The sequence below is a fragment of the Rhamphochromis sp. 'chilingali' genome (assembly GCF_963969265.1).
Source record: "Rhamphochromis sp. 'chilingali' genome assembly, chromosome: 20".
Classification (NCBI taxonomy): Eukaryota; Metazoa; Chordata; class Actinopteri; order Cichliformes; family Cichlidae; genus Rhamphochromis; species Rhamphochromis sp. 'chilingali'.
The window spans coordinates 1,145,053-1,164,802 of record NC_137947.1 but is presented as its reverse complement, the minus strand read 5'-3'; the positions used below and the strand labels follow the sequence as shown (position 1 = coordinate 1,164,802).

The 19,750-nt window shown below is 40.9% G+C and overlaps 1 protein-coding gene across 1 annotated transcript in view; it reads left to right on the top strand.

Annotated features, from left to right (window-relative positions):
* Positions 1 to 19,529, top strand: part of LOC308388867 (bifunctional heparan sulfate N-deacetylase/N-sulfotransferase 2-like) — a 51,988-nt gene extending 32,459 nt beyond the window's left edge. The window contains exons 6-15 of the mRNA XM_080869823.1: positions 7,032 to 7,217; positions 9,583 to 9,711; positions 11,963 to 12,145; positions 12,884 to 12,980; positions 13,052 to 13,175; positions 17,583 to 17,757; positions 17,845 to 18,015; positions 18,125 to 18,234; positions 18,368 to 18,470; positions 19,234 to 19,529. Of these exons, the coding sequence (XP_080725949.1) occupies positions 7,032 to 7,217; positions 9,583 to 9,711; positions 11,963 to 12,145; positions 12,884 to 12,980; positions 13,052 to 13,175; positions 17,583 to 17,757; positions 17,845 to 18,015; positions 18,125 to 18,234; positions 18,368 to 18,470; positions 19,234 to 19,359 (1,404 nt within the window). The 3' untranslated portion in view covers positions 19,360 to 19,529. The remainder of the gene's footprint in view (positions 1 to 7,031; positions 7,218 to 9,582; positions 9,712 to 11,962; positions 12,146 to 12,883; positions 12,981 to 13,051; positions 13,176 to 17,582; positions 17,758 to 17,844; positions 18,016 to 18,124; positions 18,235 to 18,367; positions 18,471 to 19,233) is intronic.
* The last annotated feature ends 221 nt before the right edge of the window (positions 19,530 to 19,750 follow it).

Below are 19,750 nucleotides of genomic sequence, written 5' to 3'. Positions count from 1 at the left end.
CGAGAATGTAGCTGTGTAAACCTCAAATATCGGCTCAGTTTATCAGGACACCACATATTTTCAAAAGCACTCCGACGTTTTCGGAGACGTCTGTTACCCACTAGCTCGATAGCTAGCCGGGGGCTAGGTCACTAGCGCCGTGAGAACACCGGACTCCCGACAAATTGTTTTCAAACCCACCGCCGTCTTTCGCGACTCAGGTTAAATATATATGAGTCACTTAGATAAATTAAAAATGTTGTTGTTTGGCTTTTTTTTTTTTTTTTTTTTTTTGTATTTTATTTGTTCCTGAGTAAATCGGTTTGGCTGAGATTAAAGTTATAGTTTTTACACAGCTGAATAAACGTCAAGCAGACAGCTGATTATCAGAAGTGTGAGATGCTCGAGAATTTACTCCAGTGTCCTGTTATATTTTAGATAGCAAGGAGTTTATTAAACTTTACCGAAACAATCTGCAAATTTCATTAAAATTGAATAAACTTTCATCTTGTCTTTATTTTTAGTTAGCACATACCTTAAACACTTAAAGCTGTAAGCTAATGATAGTTATATAAGAGCAGATGCTGCTGGTGCAATAAGCTGTAGTTTTACGTCCAGTGGATGATGATCTGATTAGTCGACTAATCGCAAAAATAATCGGTGACTAGTCGACTATCAAAATAATCGTTTGTGGCAGCCCTACATGAAGCCCTCAGGTTCCCTTATGATGCTCTCCCTCCTCGATTTTTCAAAGAGGTTTTTCTCACTATAGCATCAGCTGTACAATCCATTGTAAATAGTAGTTTGTCCTCTGGTGTTGTACCTGTCAATCTCAAACATGCGGTGATTCAGCCTCTACTCAAGAAACCTGCTCTTGATCCTGATATTATTGCGAATTACAGACCTATTTCCAAACTGCCTTTTATCTCAAAGATTCTTGAAAAGGTAGTTTACAAGCAATTAATGTCCTTCCTAGAAGAACACGGTATTTTAGAAGTTTTCCAATCTGGTTTTAAAGCTTTACATAGTACCGAATCTGCCCTTTTAAGAGTTTTTAATGATGTGTTTTTGGCAAATGACTCAGGTGACTGTGTTATTATTGTGCTGTTAGATTTAACTGCTGCTTTTGATACAGTGGATCATAATATTTTAATTTCCCGTTTAGAGGAGTTGGTGGGTATGCGGAGTACCGCACTGCAGTGGCTCAGATCCTATTTGGCAGAGCGAACTTTCTCTGTGAAACTCGGGGAGTTTGTATCCTCTGTTGCTTCTCTTCAATGTGGGGTCCCACAGGGTTCAGTTTTAAGCCCGCTTCTTTTCTCTCTATATCTCCTACCCCTTGGGTCTATTTTCAGGAAACATGGGATTTCTTTCCACTGCTACGCCGATGGCTCCCAGATTTATTTCCCACTTAAAAAGATAAATGGCTTCTCAGTAGACCCGCTGCTCAGATGCCTTGATGATATAAGGGCCTGGATGGCTTTGAACTTTTTACATTTTAATGAACAGAAAACAGAAGTGATGGTTTTTGGTGGCGCTTCTGAGGCCACTATTATAGATCTTGGTTCACTGGCACAGTATGTTAAACCAGTCATCACTAATCTGGGAGTTAAAATAGAGGCAAATCTTAAACTTGAAAGCCAGGTCAGAGCTGCTGTAAGATCTAGCTTTTTTCATTTGAGGGAATTAGCCAAAATAAAGCCTATCTTATCGAAACAGCATTTTCAGACAGTAATCCATGCCTTTGTTACTTCTAGGCTGGATTATTGTAACACACTTTATTTTGGGGTTAGTGATGCGTCCATTAGGCGCCTGCAGGTTGTGCAAAATGCTGCAGCACGTCTTTTAACTGGAACAAAAAAGTTTGAGCACATTACCCCAATTTTAATTTCACTCCACTGGCTACCTGTACATTTTAGGATTGTTTTTAAAATTCTCTTATTTGCTTTTAAATCTCTTAATGGCCTGGCCCCCCCCTACCTCTCGGAGCTACTACAGCCATATACACCTCCCCGTTCCCTTAGGTCCGCCAATCAGCAGCTCCTTAAGGTACCAAAAACTAAGTATAAATCTAAAGGTGATCGTGCTTTTGCTGTAGTTGCTCCAAAGTTGTGGAATGATCTACCCTTGCATGTAAGGCAGGCCTCTTCTCTCTCTGAATTTAAAAGTCTTCTTAAAACATATTTATTCGCTGAAGCCTTTGGCATTGATTAGAGGGGTTGACTCAATTTGTTTTGACATGTTTTAATTTATTTTAGTTTTTTAGTTATTTATTTTATCTTATCTCATTTTAATTTGCTTTTAGCATGTACAGCACTTTGTGAACTCTGGTTTTATGTTAAAGTGCTTTATAAATAAAGGTGGTATGGTATGGTATGTCAAGTGACTTTTCTAAATGCATTTTGTAAATGTTCTTACCAGTTAGATGGTACCAGTCAAAACTTTAAACATGTTCACCTGTACATAATTTTGACAGCTGCTTTGATTAGAGAAGCAACATCCTGCATGTAGATATGAGGATGCATCCACAGGTTTATACAGATAGTATCGGACAGTGTGACTCATTTACTTTACTTCAGACACGTGAGCCGTCTCTAATGTCACATGCTGCAAGATCCTGGTTGATTCTGTCTTTGTCCAGGAAAAATGAACTTACGTGCTATAGTTCATTGATTGTAAATGTGCTCAACTTTTAAAAATGTTGAAAAATACCCATTTAAATAGACGTGCTGTTGTCTGATGTAATAATTTTAGAGACAGTTAATTTTCTTTAAAATTGAGAAACAGTTGAAGTCTCAAGCTAACTTCGAGGAAAGAGGCAGAAAATGTTTTTCTGCGTATATTTCAGATCAAACATTTGATTATATGACAAGATAACACAACTAAACACAAAATGCAGGTTCTAAATGAAGGTTTTTATTATTAAGGGAAAAAATCCATATCTACATGGAACTGTGTGTGTGGGGGAAACGATCGCTCCCTAAACCTAATAACTGGTTTGGCCGATGCTGCCGTAACATGTTGCTGCTAAGGATGCCCCGAGCGTGAAAGTGGACCCGAATGCAACTTCAGATGGAGGCACAATACTTGGTTTTCTAACAAGACTTTATTAATGAACAGCAAGTGAAATATACTCGGAAGCAAAGAACATGAAGCGTGAGCCAGAGCGAGAGTCGGGGAGTGGGTTTTCAAGTTTTATTGTCATATACGGATAAACAGTTTAACATTTACCTGTAATAAAATTCTTGTGTCCCTCAGCTTTACATGTACATATGGAAAGTGTACAGGTATATTAAAGAAGGACAATAACAATAATAATAATAAAATAATACTTTAGTATTTTATTATTTTTAAATATTAAGAACATTTGAAACAATTGTTTGGTATTTACAGTTTGTGCAAAACTGTGCAGTGAGGATTTAAAGCGGTTACAGTGACAGTGTATAGAGTCCAATAGTTGCACTGAGTGTGTAATGGTGTGTGCAGAATGTCAACAGTTCAGAAGCCTGATGGCTTGTGGCTAGAAACAGTCTCTGTGTCTGCTAGTGTGGGTCTGAATGCTTCTGCACCGCCTGCCGGGCGGCAGGAGTGTGAAAAGTCTGTGGCTGGGATCAGAGGGTCCGCTGCGTCTTCCTCATGCAGTGATGTCTACAGAGATCCTGCATGGCTGGCAATTCAGTCCTGGTGATGCGCTGTGCTGATCTCAGGTCACCAACATGGTGTGACAAACTCAGATCCTCGGTGATGTTGATGCCCAGGAATCTGAAGCAGCTGACTTTCTCCACCTCTGCTCCTTCTATGGGGGTGTGGCCTCCTCTCTGTAGTCTCCTGTAATCCACAATGAGCTCCTTGGTTTTGCTGACGTTAAGCAGCAGGTTGTTGTCGCTCTCACCTCTGCCCTGCATGCCGTCTCATCTCCATCAGAAATGCAGCTGATGATGATGGTGTCATCTGCAAATTTGACGATGGTGTTGGAGCTGTGTGTTGCTGTACAGTCGTGGGTGAACAGGGTGTACAGCAGGGGGCTGAGCACACATCCCTGGGGGGCATCTGTGCTGAGTGGAAGTGTGGATGCGGTGATGCTGCTGATCCGAACCACCTTTGGTCTGTCTGTCAGGAAGCCCAGTATCCAGCTGTGCAGGGAAGAGCTGATGTTCAGGTCACGGAGTTTCATTACATGTCTGGATGGTATGATGGTGTTGAAGGTGGAGCTATAGTTAATGAACAGCATCCGCACGCATGTGTCTTTTTTTTTTTCTGGTCCAGGTGGGGGAGGGCAATTGCTATTGCATCGTCTATAGATCTGTTGTAGGCAAACTGGAGTGGATCAAGTGAAGCAGGGATTAAAGATGTGATGTGAGCTTTGACTGTACGCTCAAAGCACTTCGTAGCAATGGCGGTGAGTGCTACAGGGCGATGGGCATTTAGGCAGCTCACATTAGTTTTCTTAGGGACAGGGATGATGGTGGTCCTCTTAAAACATTTTGGGACAGCAGACTGGAGCAGGGAAAGGTTGGAAATGTCTGTGAAGACATCTGCCAGCTCGTGGGCACACGCTTTGAAAACCCGACCTGGAGTGTTGTCTGGTCCAGGAGCTTACTGAGTGTTTACTTTCCTGAAGTATTTACACACGACTGCCTGAGATATCTGAAGAGGGCAGCTGTCCTCTTCCAGCAAAAGCTCCTGAGATAGATGTTTATCAAACCGTGCATAAAAGGTGTTCGTGAGTTTCCTTGGATCGCGGCATAAACTCCTTCATTTATTAACTGCATTTTGTTCTTACTTGTTATCTTTGTCTTATATTAGGGCTGCTCAATTAATCGAATTTTAATCACGATTACGATCTGGGCTTTCAACGATCATTAAAAATGACAGAGCCGATTATTAGCCCCTCCCTCATTTATCCGCGACACCTTAAAGGCCAGTCCGTGAAAATATTGTCGGGCATAAACCGGTCCGTGGCACAAAAAAGGTTGGAGACCGCTGATTAAGAGGACCCGAGGGAAGCTCGGAAAGCTAAGCAGAAGTTATTTGGAGAGGAGAGTGACTGCTGTTGGTTGAAAAGAGAGGTAAAAAAACTTCAGTGGTGTTGCACACTATTTTATATTATTTTCTAAAGTCATTGTTAACCCTTTAAATCCGGTCAGAGCAGCATGCTCCGTTTTGTGTAACTATTTTTAAATCCCTGTAGAACCCGAACCACGTAAGCTAGCGCAATAATTTGTTTTGCATATGAAACCAGAGGAGTTGTACTTACATCTGATGCCATCAGCTTGTCCTCGGTCACGGTTTCCTTCCACATATAGCTTTGCAAAAATTGCATAAAAAGCGCTTGCAGGAACAAAAACATAATATTCCAGAAACACGCTTTGCCGATCCGATCAGCTGTTCGTAACACTTCCCACAGTGAAACAGACGTCAGCGCGAACTGTCGCATGTCCGCCATTTCCTGGCCGAAACCGGAAGTGACGTCATTTTCGCGGAAATGTAGTTTTTTTACTTGTAGGCCTTAAAAGCCTATACTGGTCATGTTTGACTTTTCTGAATAGTTTCTGGGATGCTTAGAACTCGAATTGCACTGCTGGAAATAGTTTATTTTGATGCACCTGCTGTTTTCTTTGCAAATTTGCATCATAGGATTGTTTTTTGTTTTTCCTGCAGTATATAAAAATTGGTGTATCTCCAAAATAAAACTATGAAGACACTCAAAATAAATTTCCTGTTGTTGTAAACTATTTTTTGCAACTTTTTTGTATTTAAAGTTTTGAGGGATAAACCTCTTAAATTTCTCCAAGTAGAAATATATGTAAAAAAACAAAACAAAAACGATATAAATTTTTTTGTAGTTTATTGCACTTTTTTGCAATTAATGTAGTTACTATGGACTTAATGCATACATATTATTAAAATATGGGCTATAACAGTTATTTAGCAACTTGAAATGCTCCCACAAACGGCACTACAACATGTAAAAAAAATAATATAAGCTCTGGCGGACTTGGTTCTATAGTAGGTCTTAAAGGGTTAAATAAATATCGTCAAATAATCGCGATCTCAATTTCAGTGAAAATAATCGTGATTATCATTTTTGCCATAATCGAGCAGCCCTATCTTATATTTAAATTTGTTTGAACTGAAACATTTAAGTGTGACAAACACAAATCGGAAAGGGGGCAAACACTTTCTCACACCACTGTACATGAAAGCTGGTTTTTGGATTTTGGTGCCACTCTGGCATCTAAAGGCGTGTAGACTGTATTATAGCATTTATATAACAGTCTTCTCATCATACTGACCACTCAAAGTACTTAACAGTACAAGTCACAGCTGGTTTTCCCTTTTTTTTCTTCTTGTTTTTTCTTTTCGTATCTAAAACATTGTAAAAATCGTGACTTGGTATGACTAAGTTCACTGTATCTGCTTGCCTCTGTGTGGGGCTGTAGCTCAGGAGCTAGAACAGGTCAGCTACTGACCAGAAGGTTGGTGGTTTGATCCCTGGCTGCCTCAAGCTTCATCCCAAATATCCCTGGCAAGATACTAAAGCGCTTAAAGTATAGAGGAAAGTGCTTGTGTGAATGAGTGAATGTGGCATGTTGTATAAAGTGCTTTGAATGCTCCAGGAGAGTAAAAAAGCTCTATATATGAATCAGTCCTTTATCTTTTTTTCTCCTTTTTTTTTTCTCTTGACTACAACTGTTTCTACCTGTCTGTCACCTGCTAACTCCATATGCTGTCTTCTTACTGGTAAATGGATTCTGTTTCTTATATAGCGCTTTGCATTTCTACTCGCCCGGAGTGCTCAAAGCTCTTTATACAACATGCCACATTCACTCATTAACACAAGCACTTTCCTTTATACTTTAAGTGCTTTCTGACTAACATTCATACTTCGATGGATTCATCAGAGAGCAGCTTGGGGTTAGTATCTTGCCCAAGGATATTTAGCATGAAGACTGGGCGAGCCAGGGATTGAACCACCAACCATCCGATCAGTAGCTCTACCTCCTGAGCTACAGCTACCCCTTATTCTTATTGTACCATTCTCTCTCCAGGAGCATGGCATCCCAATAGATATGGGCTATGCAGTAGCTCCACACCACTCTGGGGTTTATCCAGTTCACAGCCAGCTATATGAAGCCTGGAAATCTGTGTGGGGAATCAAGGTGACCAGTACAGAAGAATACCCTCATCTAAGGCCAGCTCGATATCGACGTGGCTTCATTCACAATGGCATCCAGGTCAGTCCACAGTCTTTGTTCTTTAATAACACATGTAATTTTCTTCACACAAACACATCTTTCAGCCAAGATGATGTGATGTGAACTTTTGAAGGTTTTTGTGTTAAAAAAGGACAAGCTATCTGTTAAGATGTTATATTTTGAATGTTGTATCAGTGAAGTCTGTAGTATTTCTTAAGGCTCTGAGTGTTTGCAAGAGGTTTTTTGCTGGCTTAATGGTAACTAATAACAATTTGCCGCTGATTACACAGAAACAGATTTTCAAAGTCAATAGCTAGAAAGTTTCATTTGTGACCAAGTGACACTTTCAGCCTCGGCTTACTGCAGGTAAGTACTGTCACAAGACTACCATCATTGCCTTACAATGGGCTTTTCACTTAGTTTCATAATTCATGATTGTTTCATAATTATGAAAATGCTTCTTTTCATGACAGTTTCATATTATCCATCAGTACCATTCACAGAGAGCTGGGGAAAGGCTCCAATCAAACCATTGTTAGATGGAGAAAGATGTACCCTTAGGCCCCCTCTTTGGTTCACAGATGGTTTTTCTCTTTTCACATAAATGGCCTCCTTGACTCCTCCAAAACCGACATTCCTATTAGGGCTGGGCCATATTATACCGTTCATGGTAATAATGGTACAATGTTAGGCAACGATAAGAAAATGAAATATCGCGATAGAATATGGTTAAAACGCCCATGCGCAGTGCCTTTGTTTTCATACGCACATGGCGAAAAAGCATGGCGGCAACAGAGAATGAGAAGGGAGAATCAGAATACTTTATTGATCCCTGGGGGAAATTATTGAAAGCGGATTGTTGAGTGAAACGGATGAACCAGAATTGGTTTGTAAAAGTGGTGCAACTTCAGTGATGTTGAACTGGTTTGGTGTCCGTCAGATACACGACAAAGCAGGTTTTTTTTTTGTAGAACATGCAAGCGGGCCGTCGTTATTGTCGTGTTTGTCGGACTAAGGTGCTCGCAAATCTGGAAGTAATCTGGGTCCTAAACTCCCTCCACTTCAGCTCCCAAAGTCAAACGAACACTGCGGCATCACTGAGAGTTAAAAACTGTCTAAATTCTTTCATCTTTAATAAAACGATCAACATTGCTGCTTTACCAGGTGTAACTATGAAGTTTAACTTCCAGGCATCCATGAAAGCAGAATGTATTACATGTAACGGAGTTAGAAGTTAGCTTGCAAGTTTTGCTAGTTACCTAAGCATGATATAGCATGTTCTGACTGAGAGATTTCTGAAAAAATTCAAACGTACAGCTCTGCTATCACTTCCAACATAAATGAGGACAGAAAAATAAACAGCATGCAATCGCATGGCAGGATGCTATACACGGGCCAAACTTCAGTCAGGAGAACAACTGAGATCATTCATTCACAATACGAGGTTAGTCATTAATATACTGCAACAACATGGGAACAGAGCAGCTGCGAGAGAATTCAGCATTAATGAATCAATGTTACGGAGGTGGAGGAAGCGCAGTTTTTGGCTTTCCCCATATTTCAAAAGTGCTTCATCTCTTTGCTGTGACTGTTGCTCGGCATAATTTGCAGATGATAATGGTTGTAGCCACTGCGATGCTTTCGACCAAAACAGGCGCAGCTTGATGACATCATCAACATGCGGTAGAGCGGTATAGTCAAAATCTCTATCGTTGGCCAAATTTATATCGTTTCTATCGTATATCGTTTATATCGCTCACCCCTAATGCAGTGGATATTATACATGGTTATGCTCAGGATATGTCAGCCCATTTCTACTGGAAATGCCTTTTGGTTAAACTTTCAGCAAGGAATTTGCATTTGCACTGTAAAATGTTTATATAGGTTTAATGCACATAAAAAACAGCTTCTTGTGTAAGTGAAAATAAATGGATGGTGTTTTTTTGCGCTAGTCAAGTTGTGGAGTTGTATTTTGTCTCGCATCAATTATATCGTCAGTTATATCGTTATCGCAAATTTTCAAATATATATCGTGATAAATATTTTTGGCCATATCTCCCTGCTCTAACTCCTATATTTGAAATATAGATAAGATAAAATTACAAGAGCAAGACATACTTGGTCAGTGTTGAGGTTGGTCCTGTTATTGAGGGTGGAGACATGTCTTATAAATGACCTCCATTGCTTGCAGTTGGCCATTTATGTGAAAGGAGCAGCTGTGGCTACACTTGGATAAGTGAAAAAGTTTCCCACTAAAAACACATGATGCTGAGAACACAGAGGAACAGAATCAACTTTTTGGGGTTTCCTTACCTAGATGATTGACCAATCAGAATACTTTATTAATCCCTAAGGAAATTATGTATATATCCCCAATATTTAATGCCCTATTTGTTCATTTCAGGTATTGCCCAGACAAACTTGTGGTCTATTCACCCATACAATCTTCTATAATGAATACCCAGGAGGTTCAAAAGAGCTGGACAAGAGCATCAGAGGGGGAGAGCTCTTCCTCACCGTCCTCCTAAACCCTGTAAGAAAACCTCCATGCACACTACAGCTGTTGGCTTGAGACTGTCTAGCACTCATGTTTCACACGTGTCAACTTTACATGAGACTTGAGTGTCTGAAGATTTGGCCTGGCTTTACACAAAGGTCATTCCATCTTCAGTCAAGTTTTAGAAAATGTCCTGCTCGACCTCCAATTTGCATACAAATTTTAGAGTCCAAAGTTTGGACATCTATAATGAGTGCTGTGAAATTTCAGATTCATTTTTCAAATAGTTTTCAAGATGTATATTTTTTGAAAAATGGTCTGTTTTTTAACATGAAAATGTTTTTGACAGCAATCATTGTAAATGTTCACATTTTCTACCATCTAGATTTTATGCAACTTGGACACGCAAAAGGCTTGGTTGATTTCAGATGGACTCACCCTGTAAAATTAAAAGTGTTGTCATTTTTACCCCACTCTTTCTACCCCGCCCACTAAGAGTGGGTGTCACTTCCACCCCCTCTTAGTGACCTTGACCTCAAGGTGAAGATCAGAGGTCAAGTTTTCTGAAACTCTTGTCATTGCAATAACTAAAGACCAAGGTGATGTAGCAGGTTCAAATTGATACCGTAAGTGCATATGCTAAAGATCTCGGACGAGTTTGCGTCTCAGTGAGCTCAACTTAAAGGTCGAGGTTAAAGTATTTCCTAAACTTGCCCCATATTTCCAATGAGTGTTTCACCACAGAGTTGAAAGTGGAGAACCAAGTACAGCCAGAAAAGATGTACTGTTGTTGCTGTGTAGTTCCATAGTCACCCAGTCAGAATAGCCACTCTGAGTGAGGTACAAGTACAAAAACACCAGACAGCTTGTGTTAGCGGCCCAATAATAAAAACAAAAATTGTTGAAGTGTTGAAGCCCCCCCTTCAGTTTCAGGCTTTTGAAGATTGGTCTTGGGTGTTTACCTTCCCATGTGTGAGGTGACAAAACAGAATGCAACACATTGAAAAAAAAAAAATCTTAGAAATAAAAATGGGTAGAGCCTGGAAGAGGTATAAAAATAAATAAATAAATTAAAAAATTGGGGTAAAATAGTCATTTTTAATAACATCCTTAGAAAATGGTGTCCAGTGGGTGAAGGACAGCTTCAATTGGTTTAGCAGTGTAATCAAATTCTTGTTTGTTTGTTTTTTGGTGCCTGTGTGTGTTTGTTTGTTGTTGTTTTTTAAGGGTTTTTTTTGTTTTGTTTTGTTTTTTTTTAACCCTTAAGGGCAAGTTAGTGAAGTCTAACAAACTTGCTTTACTACTTAAGAGGAAAAGCTTACTTTTATTGAGGTTCAGTTTATACCCTGAAAGCAGATTTAATGTTTATTGTTTGTCTGCTACAACATTGGACTGCCTCAAAGGGAATGCTCTGGCTGATCAGTATAGAAATCACTTGTCCTTTAACCTGGAAAAGCACTGGCCCCTCCACCGTGGAAAGAGACGGCATTGTAAAACCCCCTGATGTGGGTCTCCTGCAGGAAAGCCACATCACTGTTATGGTGCTTAATAACATGGAAGAAAGCTTTCGCTGTCTTGACTGGATGATTTAAACCTTTAACATTCCAGCTTAGAAAGTTTAAATGCTGACTAATCTGATTCCTAGAGCACAGACATTGTGCACACTCACCTTAAATGATAGAACAAACAATTAAACAACAGATGCGTGTTAGTCCAGAACAGGAAAAAGAAGATTGAGTAGATGTGTAAGGTTCTTGGCAGTGGACCCCCCCCCCCCCCCCCCCCCCCCACAAAAATGGCTCCCAAAAACCAAGCACCAAGCTCTTCTAACTAAGAAGTTGCAGACTTAACCATTGCTTATCATTTACTTAAGGTTTTTTCTTCAATTCTACTAAGACAAAATAGGATGAGAAAGATTAATGATATTAACAAAATAAACAAGATGTTTAAGACTCGAGAATAAGGGGATAATGGAGAAATTTTGTGGATATAACATGCAGTGTGTGATAGTAAATTCCCAATGTCAAACATTTTAATCAAAATTTGAAATTCGAGGGAAAAAGTAAAATTTTAAGTTGGCAAAGTTTGTCAGCTTTCTTTCTTTATTGTCATTATTCAAATATAATGAAATTATTGAATACTTTCTCACATGGTGTAAAAAGAATTTAAGTAACATAAAATGCTAACATGTAATAAAAAGTGAACACACACACACAATTAAAAATGAAATTAAAATAAAACCTTAGGATGGCAGTGTTATAACATATTTTTAACTTTCTCAATCCAGATCAGTATCTTCATGACCCATCTGTCTAACTATGGCAATGATCGTCTGGGTCTGTATACATTTGAGTCTTTGGTGAAGTTTGTCCAGTGCTGGACCAACCTCAGGCTGCAAACGTTACCACCAGTCCAGCTTGCCGAGAGGTATTTCCAAATCTTTCCTGATGAGAGAGACCCGCTCTGGCAGGTGGGTTGATTCATGTGGTTATTTTTAAAACTTGAGAAATCCAGTTTCTGTTTTCACTTCACTGTATACACAGTCACCTAATCACTATAAATCATTAAATAAAGCAACAGTTAAAAGACAGCTTCACAACAAAGAGTGTTTTTTTATTGTTATTATATTATTTTATTGTTTTACATACATTTTATTGTATTGTTTTATTTTAGAAATGAAAAAGTCTTCATGCATTTTCTTTTAAGTTAATAGGTAAAAAAGGCATAAGTGCCAGATTCATGATAAGTGCAGTAATTCTATGCACAAGGAGTTTGATGTAAGGAAAAACAGTGAATGTATAAGTATCGTTAAAGCATCTAGTTTAGGGGTTTGTGGGTTTTTTGTAAATACACATTAATTGCACCTTTGCTAATAACCTGATCAGTGGATTTTTTTTCCCTGACTACGGTGTGTAATATGTAAAATTTAAATTCATTCATGATTTCTAATCTTAAAAGTTTAAGTATTACATCTAAAATCTACCTTACCTACCCTTTTCCCCCATCTTTTGTACAATTTGGAAATTGAAATGCCTACTTCAAGATTTGGGTGATGTGGGAGTATGTGACGAAATGATAAACAAAACCATTCATGTCCCTTTTATTTATTTAAAAATGTAACGTGTATAATATCTGTAATGTAAAATGTAAATGTAACTTTCACCCGTCATGGAAGATGACACACTGTGTGGATTTTTTCTTTTTTCAGAACCCTTGCCATGATAAGAGACACAAAGATATCTGGTCTAAAGAGAAGACCTGTGACAGATTGCCAAAGTTTCTCATCATTGGACCACAAAAAACAGGTATAGATTCCTCTCATCTGTCTTATTTAATTCTCTGTTTTGATTATTTTAATTGTCTTGTTTGCTCAAAGGTACTACAGCACTTCATTCATTCCTGAGCATCCACCCAGCAATCACCAGCTCCTTCCCCAGCCCTACCACCTTTGAGGAGATCCAGTTCTTCAGTGGCGCAAACTATCACAATGGGATTGACTGGTAAAAACACATACACACCCTGTTCACTGTGTACAGAGCCTTAAAGGAAAGTCTGGATCTGTGCAGCGCTGCCATGACTTGTGTGCATAAATGTAAATGCGTAAATGTCCCACATTACTTTTTTTTGAAATAATCTGCTGTCCATTTTCATTTTAGTATGACATTCCCTGTTTGGTCTTTAACAGACAGCAGCTTTGTTAGTTTGTTGCCCCACATAAGCAGAAGATGGATGGATGGGGAAATGGACTGAAGCAAAATGGAAAACCGTTCTGAAGTCAGATCAATCCAAAATTGAAAGTCTTTTTGGAAAACCTGGATACAGTGGGGCAAAAAAGTATTTAGTCAGCCACCGATTGTGCAAGTTCCCCCACTTAAAATGATGACAGAGGTCAGTAATTTGCACCAGAGGTACACTTCAACTGTGAGAGACAGAATGTGAAAAAAAAATCCATGAATTCACATGGTAGGATTTGTAAAGAATTTATTCGTAAATTAGGGTGGAAAATAAGTATTTGGTCACCTCAAACAAGGAAAATCTCTGGCTCTCACAGACCTGTAACGTCTTCTGTAAGAAGCTTTTCTGTCCCCCACTCGTTACCTGTATGAATGGCACCTGTTTGAACTCATCATCTGTATAAAAGACACCTGTCCACAGCCTCAAACAGTCAGACTCCAAACTCCGCCATGGCCAAGACCAAAGAGCTTTCGAAGGACACCAGGAAAAGTATTGTAGACCTGCACCAGACTGGGAAGAGTGAATCTACAATAGGCAAGCAGCTTGGTGTGAAAAAATCAACTGTGGGAGCAATCATCAGAAAATGGAAGACATACAAGACCACTGATAATCTCCCTCGATCTGGGGCTCCACGCAAGATCTCATCCCGTGGGGTCAAAATGATCATGAGAACGGTGAGCAAAGATCCCAGAACCACACGGGGGGACCTGGTGAATGACCTGCAGAGAGCTGGGACCAAAGTAACAAAGGTCACCATCAGTAACACACTACAACGGCAGGGAATCAAATCCCGCAGTGCCAGACGTGTTCCGCTGCTGAAGCCAGTGCATGTCCAGGCCCGTCTGAAGTTTGCCAGAGAGCACATGGATGATACAGCAGAGGATTGGGAGAATGTCATGTGGTCAGATGAAACCAAAGTAGAACTTTTTGGTATAAACTCAACTCGTCGTGTTTGGAGGAGGAAGAATACTGAGTTGTATCCCAAGAACACCATACCTACTGTGAAGCATGGGGGTGGAAACATCATGCTATGGGGCTGTTTTTCTGCCAAGGGGACAGGACGACTGATCCGTGTTAAGGACAGAATGAATGGGGCCATGTATCGTGAGATTTTGAGCCAAAACCTCCTTCCATCAGTGAGAACTTTGAAGATGAAACGAGGCTGGGTCTTCCAACATGACAATGATCCAAAACACACCGCCCGGGCAACAAAGGAGTGGCTCCGTAAGAAGCATTTGAAAGTCCTGGAGTGGCCTAGCCAGTCTCCAGACCTCAACCCCATAGAAAATCTGTGGCGGGAGTTTAAAGTCCGTGTTGCTCGGCGACAGCCCCAAAACATCACTGCTCTCGAGAAGATCTGCATGGAGGAATGGGCCAAAATACCAGCTACTGTGTGTGCAAACCTGGTAAAGACCTACAGTAAACGTTTGACCTCTGTTATTGCCAACAAAGGATATGTTACAAAGTATTGGGTTGTATTTTTGTTATTGACCAAATACTTATTTTCCACCCTGATTTACCAATAAATTCTTTACAAATCCTACCATGTGGATTCATGGATTTTTTTTTTCACATTCTGTCTCTCACAGTTGAAGTGTACCTCTGGTGCAAATTACTGACCATCATCATTTTAAGTGGGGGAACTTGCACAATCGGTGGCTGACTAAATACTTTTTTGCCCCACTGTATATTCCCCAGACTTATGAGGAGAGGGACCCTTTGGTTTATTATTGGGGGAACATTCGCTCCCATCCTGATGATGTGCAAACTAGATCGAACAACAAACAGAAGCGGTGGATCTTAAAATTGGACAGTGCAGAGGCCTGTCTAATGCCAATTTGGGAGCTGCTACGGCAAAAGCCTTGTGCCCTCGGCACATCCAAGAGCAATCGGGAAGGACAGTGCAAGTGCAACAGTTCTGAGATGGGCAAGGCACATCTCAGAGGAAAGAAATAAAAGAATTTAAAAATGAACCCTAAAATGGGCGGGCAGCCAGTGGAGTGAGTATAAAACAAGTAATTTGCTGTTTTCCAGTTAAGTCATACTTTTGCACCAGCTGAAGACGAGGCAGGAAGGACTGGCTAACACCTACATAAGTTGCAGTAATCCAATCCAGAGTTGTGATAAAGGCATGGATTACTGTTTCAAAGTGATCTTTCAACAGTTTTTCTATTTTTGCCACTTGTTTCAGCTGAAAGAAGCTGGATTTCACCACTGCAGTTATTTGACTGTCCAATCTAACTGTCCATCATAAAACCCAGGTTTGTGACTGGAGGCCTTAGATACTGTGCCCACCAGGACCAAACACAATACTTAGAGTTCGGTCCTCCTGCACCGTTCAGCGCATTGGGTGGCAGATCTCTGCCAGCGTAATCGATCAGCTGCGGTTGCTTCGGCCTCATCCCAGGCGCGTAAATCATCAATGAAAGTCCTCCGCCATGTTGTACGGGGGCAGCCTGGTTTGCGTCTTCTGTGGGGTGGGTTCCATGTGGTGGTGATCTTGTGCAGTCGGCACGGGAGTTGGGGTAGAATGTCATGGAGGGGACATGTGGCGGTCTGGCAGTGGTCTTCTTCATAGGTGACATGGTCCCGGTAAGAGACCCGTCTTAGCCATCACTGTTGTGGACCAACAGTGAGCAGTGGCCCGTCAGCAGTACTGATTCTGCTCCATGAAGAGACTTCAAACCAGACTAAAACAAGCCAAGGATGTTTGGGTTTTTTTTTATTTAATTAAATTTATTTTATTTTATTTTTTATTTAAAGGGCCTTCAATTTGCTATAAACATTTATCTAGAGAATTTTTAAAAGAAAAGAAAGATTGGAAATGGACCCAAAGTTGGGTAACACACTGGGATCCAGGCCAGGTTTTTTCCATCTGTGGTTGTTTTAAAGCTTTTAGGAACCACCCTTGAGGAAAAGGCTAGTGTTAAAAACAACAAGAACAAATATGCCTAAAACAGAAAGAATTAAAGAATCCAGGTGGGATTCGTTTTAGACTGTCTGGTTTTGAATGGAGACACTGACTCTGATATCGTTTGGCAGGTGGAATAAAACTAGAAGCTGAGCCCCAAAGTTCTGATCAAAGTAAGCAGAGAAAAGCGCAGCAGTGAATGCAAAAAACAGGCGTGTGATCTGAAAACACTGTTTGAAACAGACACATCGTGAGATGTCTGTGTTCATGTTCTTCTGTGGGTCCGGACAACCACTGCGTGAAGTTAGCGAGTCAGTTAATGCTGTCAAGCCAGTGCACATGTACATTAAAATCTCTAATCATTAGAGCTTTATTATATTTAGGCATGATTTCAGCCAATAACTCAGAAGAGTCATTTGCAAAGTCCTTTGTGTATTTAGATGGTTAATAAATCACAGTACAGAACACTGGGCGAGAGCAACCCAGCTTAGTTCAGAGCTGGAGGAAGAGGATGACTGAGACAGCTGCTTACATTTAAGAAAAACATTTGGAGCCAGATTAAACCAAAAGAACACAACAACATTCCTCTCTCTAAAGCCCAGTAACTGCTCTCCTTCAGTCACAGAAGTTAAAAGAAGAGGCGTTGATACACTGTCCAGCTGCTGAAGACACGTTGTTGCCATCAAATTCAGAATGACACTAGTGATGGGAATTGCTTTGAGTCAGCACCGTCTCTAAGCAGCATGTCCAAGACATTGCATTCATGCAAATTAATTACATGCTGAGTGGTCAAATGTTTGCTCATGTTGGAGCTATTTCCACTCTTTGTTGCGATCATTGTTGCGTCGTTACTCAAAGTAATTACTACACACATTACACAGAACACTTTTCTTAATAAGTAATGTTACTGTCTAACAATATAAACCTACAGGGTACAGCCCCACACACTAGGAGTTGGTTTCAATAATCGGTTTACCGATTCAAATCGATTTTTAAATATAAATGTATTTAGCCAGAAACGCCAGAATCTCGGGTTAAAGACAAAACTATTTCAACAACCACCAAACAGCTAAAACGGCAAACGAGAGCAGGAAAACCGATTCCACACAGACGTTGTGTTGTCTTATAAATTGGACACTTTAATATTAAGAAGCAACACACAACTGTAAAAGCTGCTCAGTTTAAAAATATTTCTTTAAAAAAAAAAACACATTTCACCTCAGTACAGTTGTGTAATGGTGTGCGTGTGTGTCCTCCTCAGGTACATGGACTTCTTCCCATTCCCTTCCAATGTCAGCACAGACTTCATGTTTGAAAAGAGTGCCAACTACTTTGACACAGAAGTAGCCCCTAAAAGAGCTGCGGCCCTGCTCCCCAGGGCCAAGATCCTGGCAGTGCTCATTAACCCGGCTGACAGAGCCTACTCCTGGTACCAGGTGAGAATGCTCACAGTGAGGCTGCAAAGGCGTTTTTATAGCATTTCAAACCCTCTTTAGTGTTTGTGTGTGTTTCGTTAACTACAGCACCAGAGGGCTCATCAGGACCCTGTAGCCCTTAACCACACTTTCCATGAAGTAGTTACAGCGGGCGCCTCAGCCCCCAGGGATCTGCTGGCCCTTCAGAGACACTGCCTTAATCCTGGGGCATATGCTATCCACCTGGACCGCTGGCTGCAACATTACCAAGCCAGCCAGGTAACACACACTGCAGCTGCTAACATGCGCATTCAGTGGCTGCTGCGAATACATTGGAAGATGGTTGTAGTTCTCTCAGGCGTTGCTGACACTCTTTCTCTATAATTAGCTACACATTGTTGATGGGGCGCTGCTGCGGTCCAACCCAGTACTGGTGATGGAGGGAATACAGAGATTCCTTGGTGTCACCCCCATCTTCAACTACACCCAGGCTTTAATGTTCGTAACACTCCTACACATGTATAAAAGTCACTTTCTTTTCTGACTTGCCTTACACAGAAGCATGTAAAAATGTATAGCCTATGTGGGGTGTGTTTGCTGTGGCGTCAAAAAACATGCGTTGTCTTTGCAGGTATGATGACAGCAAAGGTTTCTGGTGTCAGCGAGTGGAGGGCGGTCGAGCCAAATGTCTGGGAAAGAGTAAAGGCAGGAAGTACCCGGAGTTGAGTTCTGAGGTACGCGTGCGCTGTGATTGCTTCACCTACTCGTTTTCTGATGAGCACAAGCTCTTTGGGGGGGATGAATCTTGCGTACCATAACCTCTTTTTAAATTTTAGGCTTTAAGCTGTGTAAGTAGCAAAAGCAATCCGTTAAAAGCTGACCTTTGGAAGAGCAAAAACCGAACTGAGCAAAACCATTAGCCTCCAATCTTGCTTTTTTCTTGTTGCTTACAAACCCATGTGTCTGTGACGGCACCTGTTACGGTCTTTTCTCTCATGTGTTCAGAGATGCTCTTCAGCATGTTTTGGTTATAGCGATTGGTTATTTGAGTCACAGCTGAAAGCAGTCTGACAATTCTCCACTGACATCAGTAGTCTGCTATCTGTGTGAACAACTTCAAACCTGTCAATAAACCTATTTCAGGTCTCCAGCACAACAGAGTGTAAATAGGTATCGACATACATGAAATCTACACACTCCTTTTAGAGTAACATAAACACTACTTTAGGAAATGACACAGCCACAGAAATGAATTAAAAAGAAGTTCCTCTATTGTTGAACACCAACCTGACATCACAACAAAGTGTGTAATATTGGCACGCCAGTCCACCATGTCTGTTTCATGCTTGCAACAACAACACTTGAGAAAACTTGCTGTGAATCTCACCCCTGTGTGTGTGTGTGTGTGTGTGTGTGTGTGTGTGTGTGTGTGTGTGTGTGTGTGTGTGTGTGTGTGTGTGTGTGTGTGTGCGCGTGCCTGTGTGCATTTTCTTGCAGTCGCGTGCCTTTCTAGCAGAGTATTACCATGAGCACAACATGGATCTCCTGCGTTTGTTGAGCCGGTTGGGTCAGCCGTTGCCATCCTGGCTCCGCCAAGAACTCCAGAGCACCAGCTGGAGCTGAGGCTCAGACACACTGCAGAAAAGCTTGGACTAGAGTCTGTGGTCGAGTCAACATTTGGCTCCGGACGAGACTGGACTACCTGATCTGGAATCGGCAGCAACACACACTATCAAAGTTACAATGCTTGAGCAGATGTTAAGAGTGCCTGTGCTCCGTGAAAAAAGACCGTACAATCTGATCTTAATGTTTTGGTCACTGCTTGAGACGATTCCAGCAGACCGCCTCCTCTTGACCTTTCACCAACCTCCCAGACAGCTTTTAGCCTCCGTGTTGCAAATGAGGTTCATGCTGTACCCACTGGCTGTGGATCCAGAGAAGTGGGTGGGCATCAGGTCCAGAGCATAAAGAACAGGTAGACGGCATTAATGAGGAGAGAAGTTCAGTGTGTGCA